The sequence below is a fragment of the Lactuca serriola genome, chromosome 4, assembly GCF_051521515.1.
Source record: "Lactuca serriola cultivar US96UC23 chromosome 4, Lser_US96UC23_V15, whole genome shotgun sequence".
In the NCBI taxonomy this organism is placed as follows: domain Eukaryota; kingdom Viridiplantae; phylum Streptophyta; class Magnoliopsida; order Asterales; family Asteraceae; genus Lactuca; species Lactuca serriola.
The window spans coordinates 292,101,510-292,123,625 of record NC_136411.1 but is presented as its reverse complement, the minus strand read 5'-3'; the positions used below and the strand labels follow the sequence as shown (position 1 = coordinate 292,123,625).

The following is a 22,116-nucleotide window of genomic DNA, read 5'->3' as shown; positions in this document are numbered from 1 at the left end:
TTTTTGTACTAATTTTAAAAAATATTTCTTTGATTTCAGAATGGTATGTGTACTACCATTATCTGCTATACAAAGATCTCCAATCTTTTCTTGGTGTTGTGCTCCAGCTGGACTCATATTAAACTTCACATATGAAAGGAATAATAAGTGAATAAACATAATCATAATTATTATTAAAAAGAAAGTTCATTTATTGTAGGAAAGACATTACATGAAAAACAAACGAAGGAAAAATAGTTTTACTAGAACAATAATAGATTTTTTTTAGTTTATGTCTTCCATGTCATTGCAGAAATCAGCAACATTTAGCGGAGTGAATTCAACATTATCAATGAGGTTTGCTTCTTTTCCTTTTCCTTTAATGGAATCTTGATAAAGTTGACAAAGATGTGTAGGTGTGCGACAGGTCCTTGACCAATGGCCTATGCTACCACATCTATAACATGAACCATCAGATTTTTGTGATGTCCCAGTGTCATGCTTTGCCACTTTGGCCTTATCTTGTGTGTAGACATTGTTTCTTTGTGAATATTGGTAAGTATTCCTTTTCTGCCTACAACCACGATTATTACCTTGTCCACGACTAGAATTATAGTTCTGATTATGACTTTGGTTTCGATTAAAATAGGCACGACCTCGTCCTCGACCACGACCACGCCCTCGTCCGTGTGTATTGTTTTGATGACCATCAATATTTGTAGCATTTGCTTCAGGAAGTGCTACTGATCCCATTGGATGAGATTCATGGTTTTTCATCAAGAGTTCATTGTTTTGCTCTGCAACGAACATACATGCATTTAGTTTAGAATATCTTGTGAACTTTTGCATCCAATATTGTTGCATCAAGGTAATGTTTGTTACATGATATGTGGAGTAAGTATTCCCCAACATATCTTCATCAGTAACTTCTTGTCCACACTACTTGATTTGTGAACATATTCTGAACAAAGCTGAGTTGTATTCATTTACTTTTTTGAAGTCTTGAAACCTCAGTGTTCTCCATTCATCTCTAGCATTTGGAAGTGTAACTTCCTTTTGATGGTCAAATCTTTCTTTCAAAAGATTCCAGAGAATACTTGGATCAGTAACATCAAGATATTCAAATCTTAACATTTCATCAATATGCTTACGAAGGAAAACTTGTGTTTTTGCTTTGTCTTGTGCCAAAGAATTATTAAATTCATATATAGCATTTGAGATTCCTATGGACTCAAGATGCATTTTTACATCTATCATCCATGGCACATAGTTTTTCCCACTAACTTCAAGTGCTGCAAACTCGAGCTTTGCAATGTTGGACATAATGTAACTATAAATTTTAAACAAAATTAAAATTAAAATTAAAATCCATTTATTTCAATAGATATTACACAAAAAAGAAGCGGTAAAGCTAATATTGCATACAAGCCTAAAAGTAGATGAAATTTCATATTATATTCTATGTTAAGGATTGGGATGAAAAGTAACATTACTATTTTAGTCATGATTATCACAAAAGGATGAATCATCTTGAAGCTTAATTTCTTGAAATTGATTTGTTTGATAGAAAGAGAGAAATATTTGTTGTGCGTAAAATAAGTAGGGTAAAGATGTTAATTTATGGTAAAAAAATATAGTCGTTGTTTTTGCTATTAATAACCGTTGCATATATATTTCCGTTGTGTATATATGTATATGTATTTTATAAATCATTTAATAAGATTTATAACTAATACACAACTTTACTTTGTATAATTTTCCTAATCAAAACATTAATAAATATTAGTAAATGTTTAAATAAAATTATGAAGAGTATTTAAAACATAAATAAACATTGACATGTATAAATAAATATATTTTAAATGTTAATATGCATAAATAAAAGTTAGTTGCCTAATATAAATGTTAGTATGCATAAATAAAAATTAGTTGCATAATGTAAATGTTAGTATGCATAAAAATTAGAATACATAAAGAAATGTTTGTATAAGAAATAAAATTTGTTGGTAGTCCATAATGTCCATAATGTATAAGTTTTATTAATTCATTAGTATCATTATTATTTTTAATATGATGAATGTTTTATAATTAATAGTGGTTTTACTAAGTAATACATACATTGATTAAGGTAGATGTGATTTCCACTTGTTTAATAACCTTGATTAGAGCTTTCGTGCTGATAACGTGTTATGAATTAAGCATAATTAATGTAACTTTAAACCAAACCAAACTAGTAAACTTTGATAAAAACTTTAATTGAGAAGAAAGAATATTTAGAGAGAATATAAAAGTTATATCTCTTATAACTTTTGGTGTATCTTATTCTTTACAATGGAAGGGTATTTATAATACAAATTTTATTAACATATAATTGTAACTAGTTACAAATATTGACAAATTTATCATGCACCAAGTCATCCACCAATTATTTACAATTATATATATATATATATATATATATATATATATATATATATATATATATATATATATATATATATATATATATATAATAGATACATACACATACTAGTGGGGTACCCGCGCGTTGTAGCGGTGGCGATTAGTTTTATTTCGGCGATTAGTTTCCTGACAAAAATTAATTTCTTTTTTCAGATCATCAAATTGTTTCTATTTGATTTGTTTTGTTTCAGTGATTTGCTTGTTTCTGCATATTGTACTAATTCGGTGAGTACATATGTTTTGGATATTATTTACATTTTAAAATCATGTAACATCTAAAAAGACGTAATGCATCGACGAGTATGTTTATAACATGTATTAAACGATAAGATTGATTTTCTATTTAATGCATGGACAATATAATAAAACATTAAACTATTATATCGTGCCTTGTTGTTATTTGTTCAAAATAAAATAATTTTATTTTTGGTTTTGGATTAAAAATAATTTGATATTTTTATGAGCTAAAAAAATATGTTGTTTTTTACATTAAAAGTAAAAAATATGTTAATTTTTTTTTTTTGCTAGAAATAAAAATACATATATTTTTTTGTTATAATTAAAATATGTTATTTCTTATATTCCACCCTACTACTACTACTACTACTACTATTATTATTATTATTATTATTATTATTATTATTATTATTCATGTTTATTGACCAAAAACTCTAACTTTAGTTTCAGAATTTTAGTGGGTTGACTAAACATATAATAATAAAATAAACTTTAGATTCTAAATTTTCAATGAGAAAGTTAAGTCTAAATTGGAATGTAACGATGAGAATTTCCGAAACAAATTTTCATTTTTCAAATAACATAAAACTCATTCAACATTCTCAAATCTCATGTTTAACAAATGTCATCATGATAAAAAAAACATATCCCAAGATCATAAAAAATATTTCCTCTGCCAGTGTGTACGGATCATGCCGGCACCTTCTCGCAATCCTCGCTAGTACCTGAAAGACATAATACATAACACTGTAAGCATAAATGCTTAGTGAGTTCCCCAAAATACTACATATAACACATATTAGCCACTCGAGGCTATAACTCTGTTTGACCCTCTAGTCAATGTGTCTCAGTGGGACCCTCTAGTCCCATAACTCTGTGGACCCTCTGGTCCTAACTCTGTGGACCTTGCGGTCCTAACTCTGTAAACTCTGAATCATACATGGCATAAATCACATAGAAATCACAACATATAAACAGCATACAAATTACTCTGTCATATAACTCTAATTATGACTCTAGGTAAAGTACAGTGAGAATACTCACCTCGAGAAATCTCAAACAGTCTCGAACTCGGAATACTGATCTAGCCTCCGCCTAATCACATAAATAAATTACTCTAAATCAATAACGACTCTCAAAGGCTAAATAAGTCTCTTAATATAACCTCTAGTAGGGTAAAAGACCATTCTACCCCTCTACTGGTCCAAAGGTCCACTGGTTGACTAAACCCTAAAAGTCAACTGAAGTCAACAGTCCACACTGACCAGACTCGTCGAGTTCATGCGACTAGTCGGCGATCCCATACATGTACTCAAATTCCTCCTAAGGTCTCACTCGACTCACTGAGTCAACCCTCAAACTCGTCGGGTCACCACTGGTGTTGAATCGCGGGGCAACCCGATCCGACTCGTCGATTCTTCTCATGGACTCGGCGAGTTTCCTCCATGGTTATGCTCATTCGACCTTCTGAGGTCAGGTCTGCTTCTCTAACTAATAGATCTAACCTTCTAGCACTCAAAAGTCACGTAAAGGTTCAAAATTTACGTTCATGCAACACACATAAAGCCATAAATGGAGAAATAACCCTCAAAATGTTAACCTACTCTCAAAACTCTCATGAAACATCATAAAGTTGGAAGGTTGGGGCTCTTTGGACCTTTCATGGTCCAGATCCAACATCTACACCACCTTGGGACATCACATGCTTCATAATCCAACCCAAAATGATGCAAAGAAACCCTAGATTCAAGCAATCTATCAAATACATGAAATGGGAAAGGATTTGTACCTCCAGAAGCGAATCTCAGTATGAATAACACAGATCCAAGCTCCACAATCGATCTAGCTTGGACTTTCCCACTCCTTCTTGCAAGAACACACCAAAAGGATGATGAATTAGCCTTTCCCTTGCTTTCTATGCTCTCTTCGCTCTCTAGGGTTTCTCAAGTGTGTAAGTGGCCACAAATAAAGGCAATAAGGTCCTTTAAATAGGTCCTAAACCCGAGACATTAGGGTTTTCCTCATCAGCACCGACTCGTCGAGTCGGATACCCGACTTGTCGAGTCCAATCGCTAAAACGCGTCAAAAATCACGACCCTACTCAACGAGTTGAGGCACCAACTCATCGAGTCCCTCCAATAACTCGAAAAATTAAATGATTAAATAATTAAAATAACATACCTGAAAAGTCCAGATGTTACAATTCTCCCCCACTAGCATTAGACTTCGCCCTCGAAGTCTTCGGCTGGAAATAACTCTGGATGTTGCTCCTGCATTTCTGACTCTGTCTCCCAGGTCAACTCGGACCCCTTATGATGCTGCCACTAGACCTGCACCAAAGGTACCTCCTTGTTCCTTAGAACCTGACCTTCCGATCCAAGATCGTCATCGGCCTTTCATCGTAGTTCAGGCTCGCATCCACCTGAATATCCTCTAATGGCACTACAGCCGTCTCATCCGCGATACACTTTCTTAACTGAGATACATGGAAAGTATCATGGATCTGACTCAACTCTGCGGGTAGCTTTAAACGGTAAGCTACCTGGCCTACTCTGGTGATCACCCTGAATGGCCCAATATATCGAGGCCCCAACTTTCCCCGCTTCCTAAACCGGATCACCACTTTCCATGGGGAAACTTTTAGAAGCACAAAATCCACAACTTGGAACTCTAACTCGGATCGCCGTCTGTCAGTGTAACTCTTCTGACAGCTCTAAGTTGTCTGCAATCTCTGTCGGACCTACTGAATCTACTCGGTCGTCTTCAGCACTATCTCAGTGCCACCCATGATTCTCTGCCCCACTTCCCCCCAACAAATGGGTGTATGACACCTCCTCCCATACAGAAGCTCAAAGGGAGGCATACTAATGCTCAAGTGATGGCTGTTGTTGTAAGAAAACTCAGCCAGGGGTAAGTATGTGTCCCAACTTCCTCTAAAATCCAAGACACATGCACACAACATATCCTCGAGTGTCTGAATCATCCGCTCACTCTGTCCGTCTGCCTGCGGGTGGTATGTTGTGATGAAATGTAAGCGCATGCCTAACTCCGTATGAAATTTCTTCCAAAATCTGGAAGTAAAACGCACGTCTCGATCGGACACAATCGAGATCGGCACCATATGCCGAGATATTACTTCCCTCACATAAATCTTCGCCAACTTTTCCGCAGAAGAGCTCTCACTAATAGCAAGGAAGTGAGCACTCTTCGTTAATTGATCCACAATCACCCATATTGCATCCAGTCCACGTGCGGTCCTCAGTAACTTAGTGATAAAATCCATAGTGATCTATTCCCACTTCCACAAGGGAATTGCTAGCGGCTGCAAAGGACCGTGTGGATGCTGGTGCTCTGCCTTGACCTACCGACAGGTCAAACACCTCTCAACAACCCACACAACATCCCTCTTCATACAGGGCCACCAATAATCATTCTTCAGGTCCAAATACATCTTAATGGCCCCGGGATTGATCGAGAACCACGATCTGTGCACCTCCTCCATCAGAGTACCACGAGCCTTGCCTGTGTAGGGCACCCAAATCCGCCCCCGGTAGGTCATATGTCCTTGACTATCTGTGACAAACTCTGACACCTTCTCAATCACCTTCTCCCTCTTGCGGTTCTCCGGCCGCACCGCTTCGGCCTAGGCCTCTCGGATGATATCTGTAACGCCCGTAGATCCGGGCTAGGCAATTTAGAGGCAATAGGGGTCGAAAATGACTTTTCGACAAAAGATTATTTAGAATAAATAATCTTAACCAATTTAAATAACCTCGAAATCCGAGTTATAACGAAGAAGTTATGGCCCGTCGAAGTTTTACGGCAAAACCGGCACGACACCGGGAAGCGTAAATAGTGAATTTACGCTGGAGCGAGATTTAGCCTTAGCAATCTAAACGAAAGTTGTAGAATATGTTAAACTAAGAGCGTCGATAAAAAGAACGCCCAAATCTGACTTCGTATGAGGAAGTTATGATTTTTCTAAGATTCGGCTTAGCAGTACACGGCCCGAAACTCGAATTTTAGTTCGAGCGGTTTTTGGCTTACGCGAACTAAATGAGAGTTGAAGATCTCATTAATAGGAACTCAACGGTAAAAAGATGGACGAAAACGGAGTTCGTATGAAGGAGTTACGAATTCTTCGCGGTCATTTAACAGTCTAAACGCCTCCTACTGTTAAATTTGTGATCGGTCGAGAATTAGCCGACGGAGTCTAAATGAAAGTTTTAGATCTTGATTTTACCTACGCGTGGATATAAAGAACGTCAAAAACGGAGCTCGTATGCGAAAGTTATGATTTTTCTAAGTTCGAAGGCTGATACGCGATAGGGGGTGACGTGGCACCACCAGAATTGGACACGTGGCACCACCAGAAGGTTGCCACATGCACCAACTCGGCGAGTCATGACTCAGACTCGACGAGTCCATCAGATTTCTCCCCTATAAATAGAGGTGCCGGGTTCCATTCATTCTCACACCTTCAAACCCTTCTTTCTCTCTCTAAACTCTCTCTCTAAGCCTCCCTAACCCCCCAAAGCCTAGGGTAACTCCCTAGCACGAGGCGGAAGCCCCGGAGCGCCCGACGGCTCCGAGAAAAGAGCCTTTCGGCTCTGGAACGCTGCCCCAGCGAAGCCCGATTTTGCGAAAAACCCGCTGTAAGTGAGCTGTACCTACCCTATCTTTAGTATAGCTTATGTTTTAATATAGTAACATTATTAGGAACTTATAATGAGTATTTGGGCTATTATTATGAGTTATATTGAGTATTATTTAATGCTTATATAATAATAATAATAGTCAGACTATTAGTTTGTCGCGGTTATCGTTGGACTAAACCCTAGTGGTATTGATACTAGGTTTTATCGAAGGAATATCTTTTTGAGAGTATCGAAGCGCTGTCCGAGTACTGAGTCACCACCTACTCAGGTGAGTGCATGATCCCTTTCATCTTACACATAGATATGAAGTATTTTAATATAAATTACGTGCTGTGTGTGCATATTGTCTGAATACTTGCTGTCTATGCTGGGTGAAAGATTTTTATACATGTTGTAAATGATTTAAACTGTATATGTATTTTATATCTACAAAATGTGTTGGGTAAAACATGGGTAGATGAAATAGTTGTTTTGTGATAAGATGATGGGAGACATCAATGTTGTCAGTGATCCAGTCATCTAATGGTGTATAGATGATGACCATGGGGCATACTAGACGGTCCGGTGGAACGCTAGTAAGCTCGTAACCTATAGGTGTTTTTGAACTAGGTGCTCATTAGGTATTTTGAACTGAGTGTGTTCACTACGTATCTTTGAACTGAGTGTGTTCACTAGGTATTTTGAACTAAGAGTGTTCACTAGTTACTATTGAACTAAGTGTTTACCAGATATTTTGGACTACGTGTTCACCAGTTGTAATCTATAAGCTTTGGTAACGACGGACTTCGTGCCGATTCCTTAGGATAATCCTTAGGAATGAATGAACGAGAAATAGTTGATTCTTAGGGTAGATCCTTAAGAGTAAAGAAGATAATGGGGATGGGTAATTGGGTTTAATTGCTTGATTGTTTAAACATAATAATTATATTATTGTGGGTTGAAAACCCTATGTACTCACCAGGTTTCCCAACCTGACCCACTCAGTTTATTTATATCACAGGTGTTGATATGAAGTCACATTACACTGAGAGATTAAAGAGATGTAGATCACTAGTGTAAATAAATGTAAGTTCTGTTTATGCTTATGTTTCTGTATTGACAATGACATCCCAAAAGTTTTAAAATGAATAAAATACGTTTCTTCGAAAATGTTTTAATAACGTATTTATCGTGTTTTTCTGGGAACAAATTCCGCAACATTTTTATGAAATGAAGTACTCTGATTTTTAAACAAAGCATAAACAAACCGGTCTTTTATGGCCGTGATTTTGGGGATGTCACAGTTGGTATCAGAGCATTAGTTTAAGCGAACTAGGAATATGGATTTATTTCTAGACTTAAACTTAGAATGCTAAGCGATGATTGTGAGGTGTGAGCACTAGCTTATTTAGGGAAAATTCCTAACATGCTTTCATGTGCTAAATGTTTTATGATATGCATTATATGAACGGATCTATGGTCTGTTGCCGACCGGATCTGGAAACTTTATGTGTTCAGATTTCTAAACGTTTAATCACGGTATTAGAATTGGCATATAATTTTTCGAAGAGATAAGGAGAATTACACGTCGATCATAAATAAAATCTTCTCTATCTAAATTCTCGTCACTCTACACTGGACATCTAAATTCGATGTATAGATCGACATGATGAACACTCAAAGCGGATTCGGAGATAGTAACCCGCAGCCTAAGCCTCAAGCGATTGAGCGTACACGAGAAGTAGAAGTTGCACCCGAGCCAATCACGATGGAAGGAGTACAGGCCATGGTGCAGATGATGTTGGATCAACAGATGAGAGAAACAAGGTGCTTAATTCAACAAAGTAATGACGAACTTACTGTGCCAGTACGCCAGGCACCCGCTCTTGAGGCAACCATCTGGGTTGCTAAGTCTGTCGGAAAGAAGATCAACGATAGGATCGCCAACAAAGTTGAAGTTGGCAAGAAGAGGAAATTTGAGGGATCTTCAAGGTCCAACAGGAAAAACTTATCTTCACAGTCTAGAGGAGGAAGAGGTAAAGCAAAATGGTGTAACAGGAAATGCCCTAAGGAAGTGACTTGCTTTAAATGCGGGAAGATTGGTCATAATGCCCATAAATGCTCAACCAAGGAGGAAGTTTGCCTCAAGTGTAGTGGAGTGGGACACATCAAGCAAGATTGTCCAATGAGAGCAACAACGCCAAATGTACTGCTAAAGCACTATGAGGGATATGATGAGAAGGTGACTTGCTACAAATGTGGAAGGATAGGGCATTACGCCAGCAAGTGCATGTCTAAGAGTAAGGTGTGCTATGGATGTAACAAAGAAGGACATTTACGTAGGGACTGCCCGAAGAGACATGAAGCAGCTGACAAGGTAATCAAAAGTGAGGATTGATATCCGGAGATCAAGCTATGAATGTAAACATAGTATGGTAGGGGTAGCCTAATAGAGGCACGATCTAGGGTGAACTTGAACATCTATGTAATAGTTTCAAGAAATAATAAAGCCTTCGTTTTGTTATCTGATGTGTTAAACTGTTATGTCATTTTCTTGTATGGTGACTTGGAAAACTGCGAGACAATACTTGGGACGAGTATGAGTAGGTGTGAAAGGTAGTAGATGCATATACTACCGGAAGCACAGGACTCACACTTGGATCAGGGAAAGTCACAAGGTTACCGAGAAGCCAATAATTGATTCCGTTTTATTCAAAGTATGTTGTTACCATTGTTTCGGTAATGACTAAAAAGATTGTTGATATTCCGACCTGAGTGGTCATATCGAATCGAGTCCGACTACAATAAGTATGTTGCGTGGTTCAGAGAACCAAGTTCGATGTAGCGTCCGACTTAAACCAAACGATTGAAATCAAAGCGATCAATAGAAGTATCGCACTCGTTGTTAAAGAAGTTGGTAGTGTGATTATATCACATTAGAACATGAAGGAAGGCATAGTTTGTTTTAGAATTTAACTTTAGGAGACCTAAGTCTAAGTGTTGCAACGTACGATGATAGATCATTAGAATATGACACATCGATCTATAGTAGTAACAAAAGAACTCATCTTAAGTTTGTACCCAGTAAGGATCAAGATTGTGACTTGAGGGTCATAATTTGGAGTCTAACCTAAGGAAGAGAGCAGGTGCACGATCAAGTACTGCTTACAGTCAATAAGTCTAAGAGATAGACTTGAAGGAATATAGAAGATATAATTATTACCTAGGATGAAGAGATGACGTATGGAGTCATTATACGATCCCTATTTCGTTGATGATTCCGGGACGTAATCATCCTAAGGGGGAGATATATGTAACGCCCGTAGATCCGGGCTAGGCAATTTAGAGGCAATAGGGGTCGAAAACGACTTTTCGACAAAAGATTATTTAGAATAAATAATCTTAACCAAGTTTTAGAGTATGTCACAAGGTTTCCGTACATATAAAGAACGTCGAAATCCGAGTTATAACGAAGAAGTTATGGCCCGTCGAAGTTTTACGGCAAAACCGGCACGACACCGGGAAGCGTAAATAGTGAATTTACGCTACAGAGCGAGATTTAGCCTTAGCAATCTAAATGAAAGTTGTATAATATGTTAAAATAAGAGCGTCGATAAAAAGAACGCCCAAATCTGACTTCGTATGAGGAAGTTATGATTTTTCTAAGATTCGGCTTAGTAGTGCACGACCCGAAACTCGAATTTTAGTTCGAGCGGTTTTTGGCTTACGCGACCTAAATGAGAGTTGAAGATCTCATTAATAGGAACTCAACGGTAAAAAGATGGACGAAAACGGAGTTCGTATGAAGGAGTTACGAATTCTTCGCGGTCATTTAACAGTCTAAACGCCTCCTACTGTTAAATTTGTGATCGGTCGAGAATTAGCCGACGGAGTCTAAATGAAAGTTTTAGATCTTGATTTTACCTACGCGTGGAGTCTAAATGAAAGTTTTAGTCTAAATGAGAATTAGCCGGGTTCCATTCATTCTCACACCTTCAAACCCTTCTTTCTCTCTCTAAACTCTCTCTCTAAGCCTCCCTAACCCCCCAAAGCCTAGGGTAACTCCCTAGCACGAGGCGGAAGCCCCGGAGCGCCCGACGGCTCCGAGAAAAGAGCCTTTCGGCTCTGGAACGCTGCCCCAGCGAAGCCCGATTTTGCGAAAAACCCGCTGTAAGTGAGCTGTACCTACCCTATCTTTAGTATAGCTTATGTTTTAATATAGTAACATTATTAGGAACTTATAATGAGTATTTGGGCTATTATTATGAGTTATATTGAGTATTATTTAATGCTTATATAATAATAATAATAGTCAGACTATTAGTTTGTCGCGGTTATCGTTGGACTAAACCCTAGTGGTATTGATACTAGGTTTTATCGAAGGAATATCTTTTTGAGAGTATCGAAGCGCTGTCCGAGTACTGAGTCACCACCTACTCAGGTGAGTGCATGGTCCCTTTCATCTTACACATAGATATGAAGTATTTTAATATAAATTACGTGCTGTGTGTGCATATTGTCTGAATACTTGCTGTCTATGCTGGGTGAAAGATTTTTATACATGTTGTAAATGATTTAAACTGTATATGTATTTTATATCTACAAAATGTGTTGGGTAAAACATGGGTAGATGAAATAGTTGTTTTGTGATAAGATGATGGGAGACATCAATGTTGTCAGTGATCCAGTCATCTAATGGTGTATAGATGATGACCATGGGGCATACTAGACGGTCCGGTGGAACGCTAGTAAGCTCGTAACCTATAGGTGTTTTTGAACTAGGTGCTCATTAGGTATTTTGAACTGAGTGTGTTCACTACGTATCTTTGAACTGAGTGTGTTCACTAGGTATTTTGAACTAAGAGTGTTCACTAGTTACTATTGAACTAAGTGTTTACCATATATTTTGGACTACGTGTTCACCAGTTGTAATCTATAAGCTTTGGTAACGATGGACTTCGTGCCGATTCCTTAGGATAATCCTCAGGAATGAATGAACGAGAAATAGTTGATTCTTAGGGTAGATCCTTAAGAGTAAAGAAGATAATGAGGATGGGTAATTGGGTTTAATTGCTTGATTGTTTAAACATAATAATTATATTATTGTGGGTTGAAAACCCTATGTACTCACCAGGTTTCCCAACCTGACCCACTCAGTTTATTTATATCACAGGTGTTGATATGAAGTCACATTACACTGAGAGATTAAAGAGATGTAGATCACTAGTGTAAATAAATGTAAGTTCTGTTTATGCTTATGTTTCTGTATTGACAATGACACCCCAAAAGTTTTAAAATGAATAAAATACTTTTCTTCGAAAATGTTTTAATAACGTATTTATCGTGTTTTTCTGGGAACAAATTCCGCAACATTTTTATGAAATGAAGTACTCTGATTTTTAAACAAAGCATAAACAAACCGGTCTTTTCTGGCCGTGATTTTGGGGATGTCACAGTATCCAATATCGGGATCATCATCGTCATCCTCAAACATATATCTCATATCGGAGCACACTCCGCCCTGCAACTCAGAGCATCGGCTACAACGTTAGCCTTGCCCGGTTGGTATAGGATCTCACAGTCATAATCCTTCACCACATCTAACCATCTCCTCTTATGCATGTTTAGGTTGGGCTGATCCATCAAATATTTCAAACTCTTGTGGTCCGTGTATATGGTACACCGGACCCCGTACAAATATTGTCGCCAAATCTTGAGGGCAAACACCACTGCTCCCAGTTCCAAATCGTGGGTGGGATACCTCGCCTCATGAGGCTTCATCTGCCTCGATGCATATGTTATCACATGACCCCTCTGCATCAATACTGCACCCAACCCAGATATAGACGCATCGCAGTACACCACGAAATCCCCCATCCCCTCAGGAAGGGTTAACACTAGGGCTTCGCACAATCTCTGGCGAAGAGTCTCGAACGAGGTCTGCTGCTCTGGACCACACACAAAATCCACGCCCTTCAGGGTTAGTCTGGTGAGAGGAACAACAATCTTGGAGAAATCCCAGATAAATCTCCTATAGTAACCGGCCAACCCCAAAAAACTTTTGATCTCGGTGGGGGATCTCGGCACCTCCCAACTAATAACAGCCTCAATCTTGGCCGGATCGACCAATATCCCATTATGGTTAACGAGGTGTCCTAAGAACTGGACCTCTCATAACCAGAAATCACACTTTGAGAATTTGGCATAAAGCCTCTCCGATCTCAATATTGCAAGAACCTTTCTCGGATGCTCCTCGTGCTGCTCCCTGGACCTCGAATACACGAGAATATCGTCGATGAACACAATCACCGGACGATCCAACATCGGCCTGAACACCCTGTTCATGAGGTCCATAAATGCCACTAGTGCATTGGTGAGCCCGAAAGGCATCACCACGAACTCATAATGACCATAACGAGTTCTAAAAGCTATCTTCTAGATATCCTCCTCTCGCACCCTCATCTGATGATATCCAGACCTCAAGTCACTCTTGGAAAACCAAGACGCGCCCTACAACTGATCGAATAGATCATCGATCATCGGTAGTGGATAACGGTTCTTGACCGTTAACTTGTTCAACTCCCGGTAATCGATGCACATCCGGTGTGTACCATCCTTTTTCTTCACAAAAAGGATTGGGGCTCCCCATGGTGAGCTACTCGGTCTGATAAATCCCTTCCCTAGCAGCTCCCGAAGTTGAGAGGATAATTCCTGCATCTCTGGCGGTGCAAGGCGATAGAGTGCCTTGGCTATCGGCGCCGCACCCGACATTAGGTCAATCCGAAACTCCACTTGCCTCTCTGGAGGCACACCCGACAATTCCTCGGGAAAAACATCTGCGACCTCACACACTATCGGCACCTCTGAAAAAGAACTCAGTCTATCACCACCAATCCGCATATCCATGACATACGCCAAGAAACCCATACAACCCTGTTCTAAACACTGCCTCGCTCGAGTGGCAGAACACAAAGCTGATCCGGTCCTAGTACCCTCTCCGTACATTGAGATCACTCCCCCACTAGGGTCCCATATAGTCACCAACCGACGCTTTCAATCTATAAGAGCTCCAAATCGACTCAACCAATCCATGCCCACAATAACACAAACATCTCCCATCGCAATCGGTAATAGATCTATCGGGAACTCAACACCGAAGATCTCGAGTACACACCCTCGAATCACAATAGTCGCATATACCACTCGCTCGTTGGCTATAGAAACTCATAGAGGTCGACTCAACGCCTCTCATCGGATACTGATGTGTTGACTAAACGCTAATGATATGTAACGCCCGTGTTTCTGGGATTGCCATTTTTAGCAATGTAATAGTCTAGGTTAACCTTTTTAACCCTAATTTGAAATAATAAAAATGTATTATTTGTGAATTATGTGATTTATGTGTTTATTTTCTTAATTATTATAATTTAATGAATTAGGAATAAAATAAGCGTCAAAAATTAAAGTGTGAAATAAGCCCGATATCTTTGCATAAAGTTGTAGTGGTTGAAACAAGGATTCCGGAGATATAAGGAATGCCAAAATCCGAGTTATAACGAAGAAGTTATGACCTGTCGAAGTTTCGCGACAGAACCGGCACGATGTCGAGTGACGTAAAATATGAATTTAAGATAGAGCGATATTTAGCCTTAGCGATCTAAACGAAAGTCGTAGATTTCGTTAAACCGAGAGCGTGCATAAAAGGAACGCCCAAATCTGACTTCATATGAGGAAGTTATGATTTTTCTAAGTTTCGACTTAGCGGTATGCAGCCCAAATACTCGATTTGAGATCGAGCGGTTTTTAGCCGAAACAATCTAAATGAGAATCGAAGATCTCGTTGTTAGTAGCGAAACGATGAAAAGTTAGGCGAGAACGGACGTCAGACAAAGAAGTTATGAATTTATAACGAAGTTTTTCTGTCCCGGCCTTCCAAAAATAAATAATAAAAATAAAAGTCAAAATTAGCTGACGGAGTCTAAATGAAAGTTGTAGAGTATGGTCTGACCTTCGCGTGGATATAAAGAACGTCGAAAACGGAACTCGTATGCGAAAGTTACGCAATTTAGAAGTTCGACGAGTCAATTACGCCCCGCGTAATTGAGTACGCCCCGCGTACTCAGTCGGATGCAACTTGTCTGACCAATACTCGAGTGCCACAGATCGACGCATGCAGTGACGTCAAAGTACGCCCCGCGTACTGAGTACGCCCTGCGTAATTTGAGATTACGCCCCGCGTAATCCCAGACCCAGCAGCCTATAAATAGAACTCGAGATCAGCCATTTCCTTGCGATTTTTCTTACTTTCTCTCTAAGTTTTGCCTCAAATTGCGTGCCAATCATATCCCGAAGCCCCGGTATCATTCCCGAGCCCCGAAGCAAGATCCGAAGCCCCGAGGATCCCGAAGAGCGTTATTCCCGAGCCGAAGCTCTGCCCGCGAGGAGTTCGATTTTGGTGAAGATCTTCCAGATCTATCGAAGTATACTACTTCTATAAGCCGTAGTGCTGTCGGATCATCTTCTGATCAAGTGAGTGTATAGTCCCTTTTCAATACGCGATATTATACAAGTAATTTTTAAACGTATTTAAGAATACGGGATGTGAGTGTATAGTCCCTTTTCAATACGCGATATTATACAAGTAATTTTTAAACGTATTTAAGAATACGGGATGTGAGTGTATAGTCCCTTTTCAATACGCGATATTATACAAGTAATTTTTAAACGTATTTAAGAATACGGGATGTGAGTGTGTAGTTATTTTCTTTCCAACGCAATATTATGAAGTATTTAATATAAAATACGTGCTACGTGTATGTATTTCGTGGTTATATGTGTGAATGTATATTCACTCTCTTCTATCTCATAGATCTGATATATTCTCTATGAAATACGTGTTATGTGTGTATGCCTCATCTGTTATGTGGAATATGTATTGATTAAAGCATGCTATACATGTTTTTTTTAAACAATGTATAAAAATGTATATTTTATCTACTAATATGTTGGGTAGAACATGGGTAGATAATTGGTGTGAAATAAACAGATGAGAGGCCTCGGTGTTATTGGTGTTATTCTAGTCATTCAGCAGAGTATGGATGACGACCACGGACTATTCTAGACTGTCCTGTGGAACACTAGCAGGCTCATTACCTGTAGGTGTTGTGAACGACGTGTTCACCGGTGTACTCTATCCCCCACATGGTTGCCTTTAGGACACTTATTGTTGAGGAAGCCCCTCTGCAGTAATGTCCGTCCCGATGAAAATCCTGAAATAAGTTCCTTATAATAGACGTTATTTTTAGGAATGTAAGGTGAGGATAACGGGAATGGGTAATCGGGTTTATTGTTGATTGTTGTAATTAAATATAATTATTGTGGGTTTGAAAACCCTATATGCTCACCAGGCTCCCAAGCCTGACCCACTCAGTTGATTTGTATTACAGGAAGTGGCGCAAGAGCTTAAGATGGGCGAATCATCAAGTTGTTTTGTTTACAAGTCTGTATATGTATATATTTGTTGAACGACTTGTGATGTTATCGTTTATGCTTTATGATCTATATCGGAACATGACATCCCGACTTTTGATTATGAAATGAAATCATATTTCTATATGAAATGTTTTGATAAATATCTATTTTATCATGTTTTGTTTTTGGGAACAAATTCCGCATCTCTTTTAAAATCAAACGGATTTACTCTGAAAATGTTTAAAAAGCATAAATGAAATCGGTCTTTTCTGGCCGAGATTTTGGGGATGTCACATGATACGAAAGATCGACTCGCACCCGAGTCAAATAACACCAGAGCAAGTACAGAATTCACAAGAAAAGTACCTAAGCATACCACAATATAAGCACAAATTCTCAAACTCAGCAAAAATAAAAGAATACATACCAGCCACGACGTCGGGCGCTCCGTTGACCTCCTCCGCTGTCAACTGGTTGCAGTGGAACCAAACTACAAATCCCTTGGGGCAATCCTTAGCCATGTGCCCCTCCTAGCCACATTTGTAGCAAGACCCTGCTCGACAAATCCCCTCATGACTCTTGCCACACTTATCACAAGTACGACCCCTCTGGTTCCCTGGTCTCGAATCGGTGGGCTTTGCTCGCTTGGCTGCCTCCCTTGAGACTCTGCCTCCTCCCTGGCCTGAGTCACGAGCTCGGTCTCTCTCTTCCAAGAATTCGCCTGGAGCTCGGCAAATGTCTGGTACATCGAGTTCGCCACAAACTCGCGAATGTCCCTCCTCAGTATGCTCAGATATTGACTTATGCATGCCTGCTCAGAAGACACATGCTCAGGGCAGAACATCGCCCTCTCGTGAAACATCCTGCTAATCATAGTAACAGACTCAATACCCTGCTTGAGGGTCAAGAACTCCTGGTCTAACCGTTCCCTTTCCACCAGGGTAACGTACTCATCACAAAACATAGCCGTGAACCTCTCCCCGGTTACCGCGGTAAGCTCTGCAGAAATAAAATCCGACGTCACGAACTTCCACCAGTCCTTCGCTCCCAAGAGAAGCCGGTTCAGTGCGAACCGTACCCTCATATGCTTCGAACATGAAAACGTGTAGAAGCATCCCTCAATGTCAGAGATCCATCTCATCACAGCTATCGGAACCTGAGTCCCATCAAACTTTGGTGGCTTCGTGTTGCTGAACTCTCGGTACAAAAACGAGTCACCCCCTGTGGCCTGACAGCAACGACGGTTGCGGTGGCCGCAGCAACAGCAACATCAGTAAGAGCAGTGTACCGCTCATCAAAAGTCTTGATCAACATGGTCTTGATAGACCTAAACATCTCCGGTATCTCAACTCGGATGGCCTCAGGCACCTCCTCATGAATCATCCTGCGGATCTCCTCATCGCTGACATCGCTGCTCTTTGGAGTGTGGTGCGTACTCACCATGATGTCTCTGAAACACAACACAAAAAAATTAGAGACTCGCTCGAGTATACTCACACTCGATACTCCACCCTACTTTTTCCTTAGTATCCTAAGGATTTTTACTTGGACTGCTCACTGATCCGGTGTTTCCAGTAATACGAGCCCTATACTACCTTCCACAACGCATCGATATTCACCCCAAGTCCTCCTCCTAGGATCCAAAATCACAAGTACTCTATATCTCGCTAGACATAGGCTACTCTCCAGTAAATCACTCATAAGCTCCTCGCTGCCACCTACTCGCTCTCGAAGTATCTCATAGTAGCAGTAATCTCCTAGGCTAAGGTATCACAAATCAGGCCACTCTAGTCCTATTTATGAATACCTAGCCCACTTTAGCATGCATAGCATATTATATAATATCTCATAACACATAATGTAAGGGTATTTTGGGAAATCACCGTTCGGGCGCTGGCTGATCGTACACATGGCTCTGTTCTGCTTGTCTCAACATCATTTATCCTTTTTAGAAAAAATTGTTCATTTATGAAAATTACATTCTCAAATCCTCAGTTTGAGTTTAGATTTCCCCGAAGGTGCATCCGAATCCTTCAAACCAAGGCTCTGATACCAACTTATAACGACGAGAATTTCCAAAAAAAAATTTCATTTTTCAAATAACATAAAACTCATTCAACATTCTCAAATCTCATGTTTAACAAATGTCATCATGATAAAAAAAACATATCCCAAGATCATAAAAAATATTTCCTGTGCCAGTGTGTACGGATCATGCCAGCGCCTTCCCGCGATCCTCGTTGGTACCTGAAACACATAATACATAACACTGTAAGCATAAATGCTTAGTGAGTTCCCCAAAATACCACATACAACACATACTAGCCACTCGAGGCTATAACTCTGTTTGACGCTCTGGTCAATGTGTCTCAGTGAGACCCTCTAGTCCCATAACTCTATGGACCCTCTGGTCCTAACTCAGTGGACCCTCTGGTCCTAACACTATGGACCTTGCGGTCCTAACTCTGTAAACTCTGAATCATACATGACATAAATCACATAGAGATCACAACATATAAAAAACATACAAATTACTCTGTCATATAACTCTAATTATGACTCTAGGTAAAGTACAGTGAGAATACTCACCTCGGGAAATCTCAAATAGTCTCGAACTCGGAATACTGATCTAGCCTCCGCCTAATCACATAAATAAATTACTCTAAATCAATACGACTCTCAAAGGCTAAATAAGTCTCTTAATATAACCTCTAGAAGGGTAAAAGACCATTCTACCCCTCTACTGGTCCAAAGGTCCACTGGTTGACTAAACCCTAAAAGTCAACTGAAGTCAACAGTCCACACTGACCAGACTCGTCGAGTTCATGCGACTAGTCGGCGATCCCATACACGTACTCAAATTCCTCCTAAGGTCTCACTCGACTCACTGAGTCAACCCTCAAACTCGTCGGGTCACCACTGGTGTTGAATTGCGGGGCAACCCGATCCGACTCGTCGATTCTTCTCATGGACTCGGCGAGTTTCCTCCATGGTTATGCTCATTCGACCTTCTGAGGTCAGATCTGGTTCTCTAACTAATAAATCTAACCTTCTAGCACTCAAAAGTCACGTAAAGGTTCAAACTTTACGTTCATGCAACACACATAAAGCCATAAATGGAGAAATAACCCTCAAAATGGTAACCTACTCTCAAAACTCTCATGAAACATCATAAAGCTGGAAGGTTGGGACTCTTTGGACCTTTCATGGTCCAGATCCAACATCTACACCACCTTGGGACATCACATGCTTCATAATCCAACCCAAAATGATGCAAAGAACCCCTAGATTCAAGAAATCTGTCAAATACACGAAATGGGAAAGGATTTGTACCTCCAGAATCGAATCTCAGTATGAATAACACAGATCCAAGCTCCACAATCGATCTAGCTTGGACTTTCGCACTCCTTCTTGCAAGAACACACCAAAAGGATGATGAATTAGCCTTTCCCTTGCTTTCTAGTCTCTCTTCGCTCTCTAGGGTTTCTCAGGGGTGTAAGTGGCCGCAAATAAAGGCCATAAGGACCTTTAAATAGGTCCTAAACCCGATACATTAGGGTTCTCCTCGTTAGCACCGACTCGTCGAGTCAGATACCCGACTCGTCGAGTCCAATCACTAAAACGCGTTAAAAATCACGACCCTACTCGACGAGTTGAGGTAACAACTCATCGAGTCCCTTCAATAATTCGAAAAATTAAATGATTAAATAATTAAAATAGCATACCCGAAACTTGTGGATGTTACATGCAATTTTTGTTTATCTTTGAATTTCATTTGAGTTTCAATTTATTATAAGTTTGGTTTATAAATCGTTAAAACTGTTTTTTCTTTTGTTATTAAAATTTTAGAATTAATTAATCTAACTTTGGACCAAACTTGAACTTCAGAACATTATTTTTAATTTACCTATTAAGTTACTAAGCCTTATATTTATTTATTTTGTTGCATTTATATATATATATATATATATATATATATATATATATATATATATATTAAAATTCTCCTTTCTTAGCTACGGTACCTAACCTACCACTGTTCATAGGGTTAGTTAGTGTACCATGGTTATAGTTTAATCCCCCACCGCTTGTTTCTCGAACCTTTCTTTCCTCCCGAAATGTTCTTTCTTCCTCAACTTCCCGATCCTTCCACCACCGCTCATCTTGTACCCTCTGCTCTGTCACCGCTGACCCGCCTGGAAACCTAAGGGTCGGCTCAACTCTTTTCATATTCCGTCACCTCTCGATTCTTCTTCTCACCATCACCACCCTACAGGCAATCGTTCACCACCGTCTTTTAAATTGATTATGTATGGCTATTATGGTCTTCGGGGTGTGCGACGGAGGTGGTTCCACCGCGTCTTATCGACCGTTTTGTTGAGGGTGTTTTTGATTTGATAACGTTAATGAAGCAATGAAAGAGTTTGCTGAAATCCATTTCCTCCAACGACTCTTGGTGTGAAAGTTATCCCAGAAACATGTTCCAAAGACCCACTTCAAACACAAGGTTCGTTCAAAGTATTTTGTTAATGTAACACCCAGAATCAGGAAGACTAAGAAAAGAAAGGTTAAGCTCTAAGTCAAGAGTCAACTCGTCGAGTCCAGGGAGGAACTCGACGAGTCGGAGCGGGATCCGGGTCATTGAGTAAGTGACCGACTCGGCGAGTCAGTGAGTGGACTCGGAAAGTCTGGTCTGCGCGAGAAAAACCCTAATCCCAAAGGTTGTGCCCTATATAAAGCACATTATAACCCACCCTCAGCCTCTTTACTTCCCTTTTGAGTTCCAAAAACCCTAGAATTGAGTGAGCCTTCATTATTTGAGAGAATAGAGCCTTGGAGGAGAGAATCTTGGAGAGGGGCTTGAAGATCAAGGGCTTTGCTGCAAAGGAGTGGTGTAGATCCGGGATTTACTTCAGTTGGAGCTTTCATTTGAGGTAATAGTCTGTTGCTTAGGCTTTTGTGCATCTAGATCTATCTTATGTTTGAGATTTGGGCATTTTGTGTATGGATGAGATCTATTTCGAGTTTAGAGTAGATCTGAGGTTGCTACCTCAGATCTAGGTTGGTAATAATCCAGAAATTCATAAAGTTTAGGCCAATAAGTTGTTGGTGAATCCCCTTTGATACAAACCCTAGCCCTAGGGTGTTCTAAGCCTACGACTCATTGGTTACACGTAAAGTTTGCCACTTTACATGGGGATTAGGCTCTAGAGGAATGGATCTTTGGATTTGAGCACCTGCATGGCTCGAAAAGCCACTGTATGGATTAAGAAATGAAGAGACTCGGCGAGTCACATAGGTGTACTCGGAAAGTTCTACGAACATGAGC

The 22,116-nt window shown here is 39.7% G+C and overlaps 1 protein-coding gene across 1 annotated transcript; it reads right to left on the bottom strand.

Moving 5' to 3' along the window:
- Positions 1-264: 264 nt before the first annotated feature.
- Positions 265-1,430, bottom strand: LOC145099424 (uncharacterized). The gene is made up of 3 exons (XM_079036998.1): positions 1,405-1,430; positions 970-1,309; positions 265-918 (listed from the first exon to the last, which is right to left on the bottom strand). The coding sequence occupies exons 1-3, from the start codon at positions 1,428-1,430 to the stop codon at positions 265-267; spliced, it is 1,020 nt and encodes a 339-aa protein (XP_078893124.1).
- Between the last annotated feature and the right edge of the window lie 20,686 nt (positions 1,431-22,116).

Excerpts from the sequence above, each read along its gene's own strand:
- LOC145099424 (XM_079036998.1), bottom strand. The coding sequence starts at position 1,430 with ATGAAATTTCATCTACTTTTAGGCTT. Across the intron at positions 1,310-1,404 it reads TTTCATCTACTTTTAGGCTT|TTACATTATGTCCAACATTG; the intron begins GTATGCAATATT and ends TAAAATTTATAG. Across the intron at positions 919-969 it reads GGTTTCAAGACTTCAAAAAA|TGTGGACAAGAAGTTACTGA; the intron begins GTAAATGAATAC and ends CAAATCAAGTAG.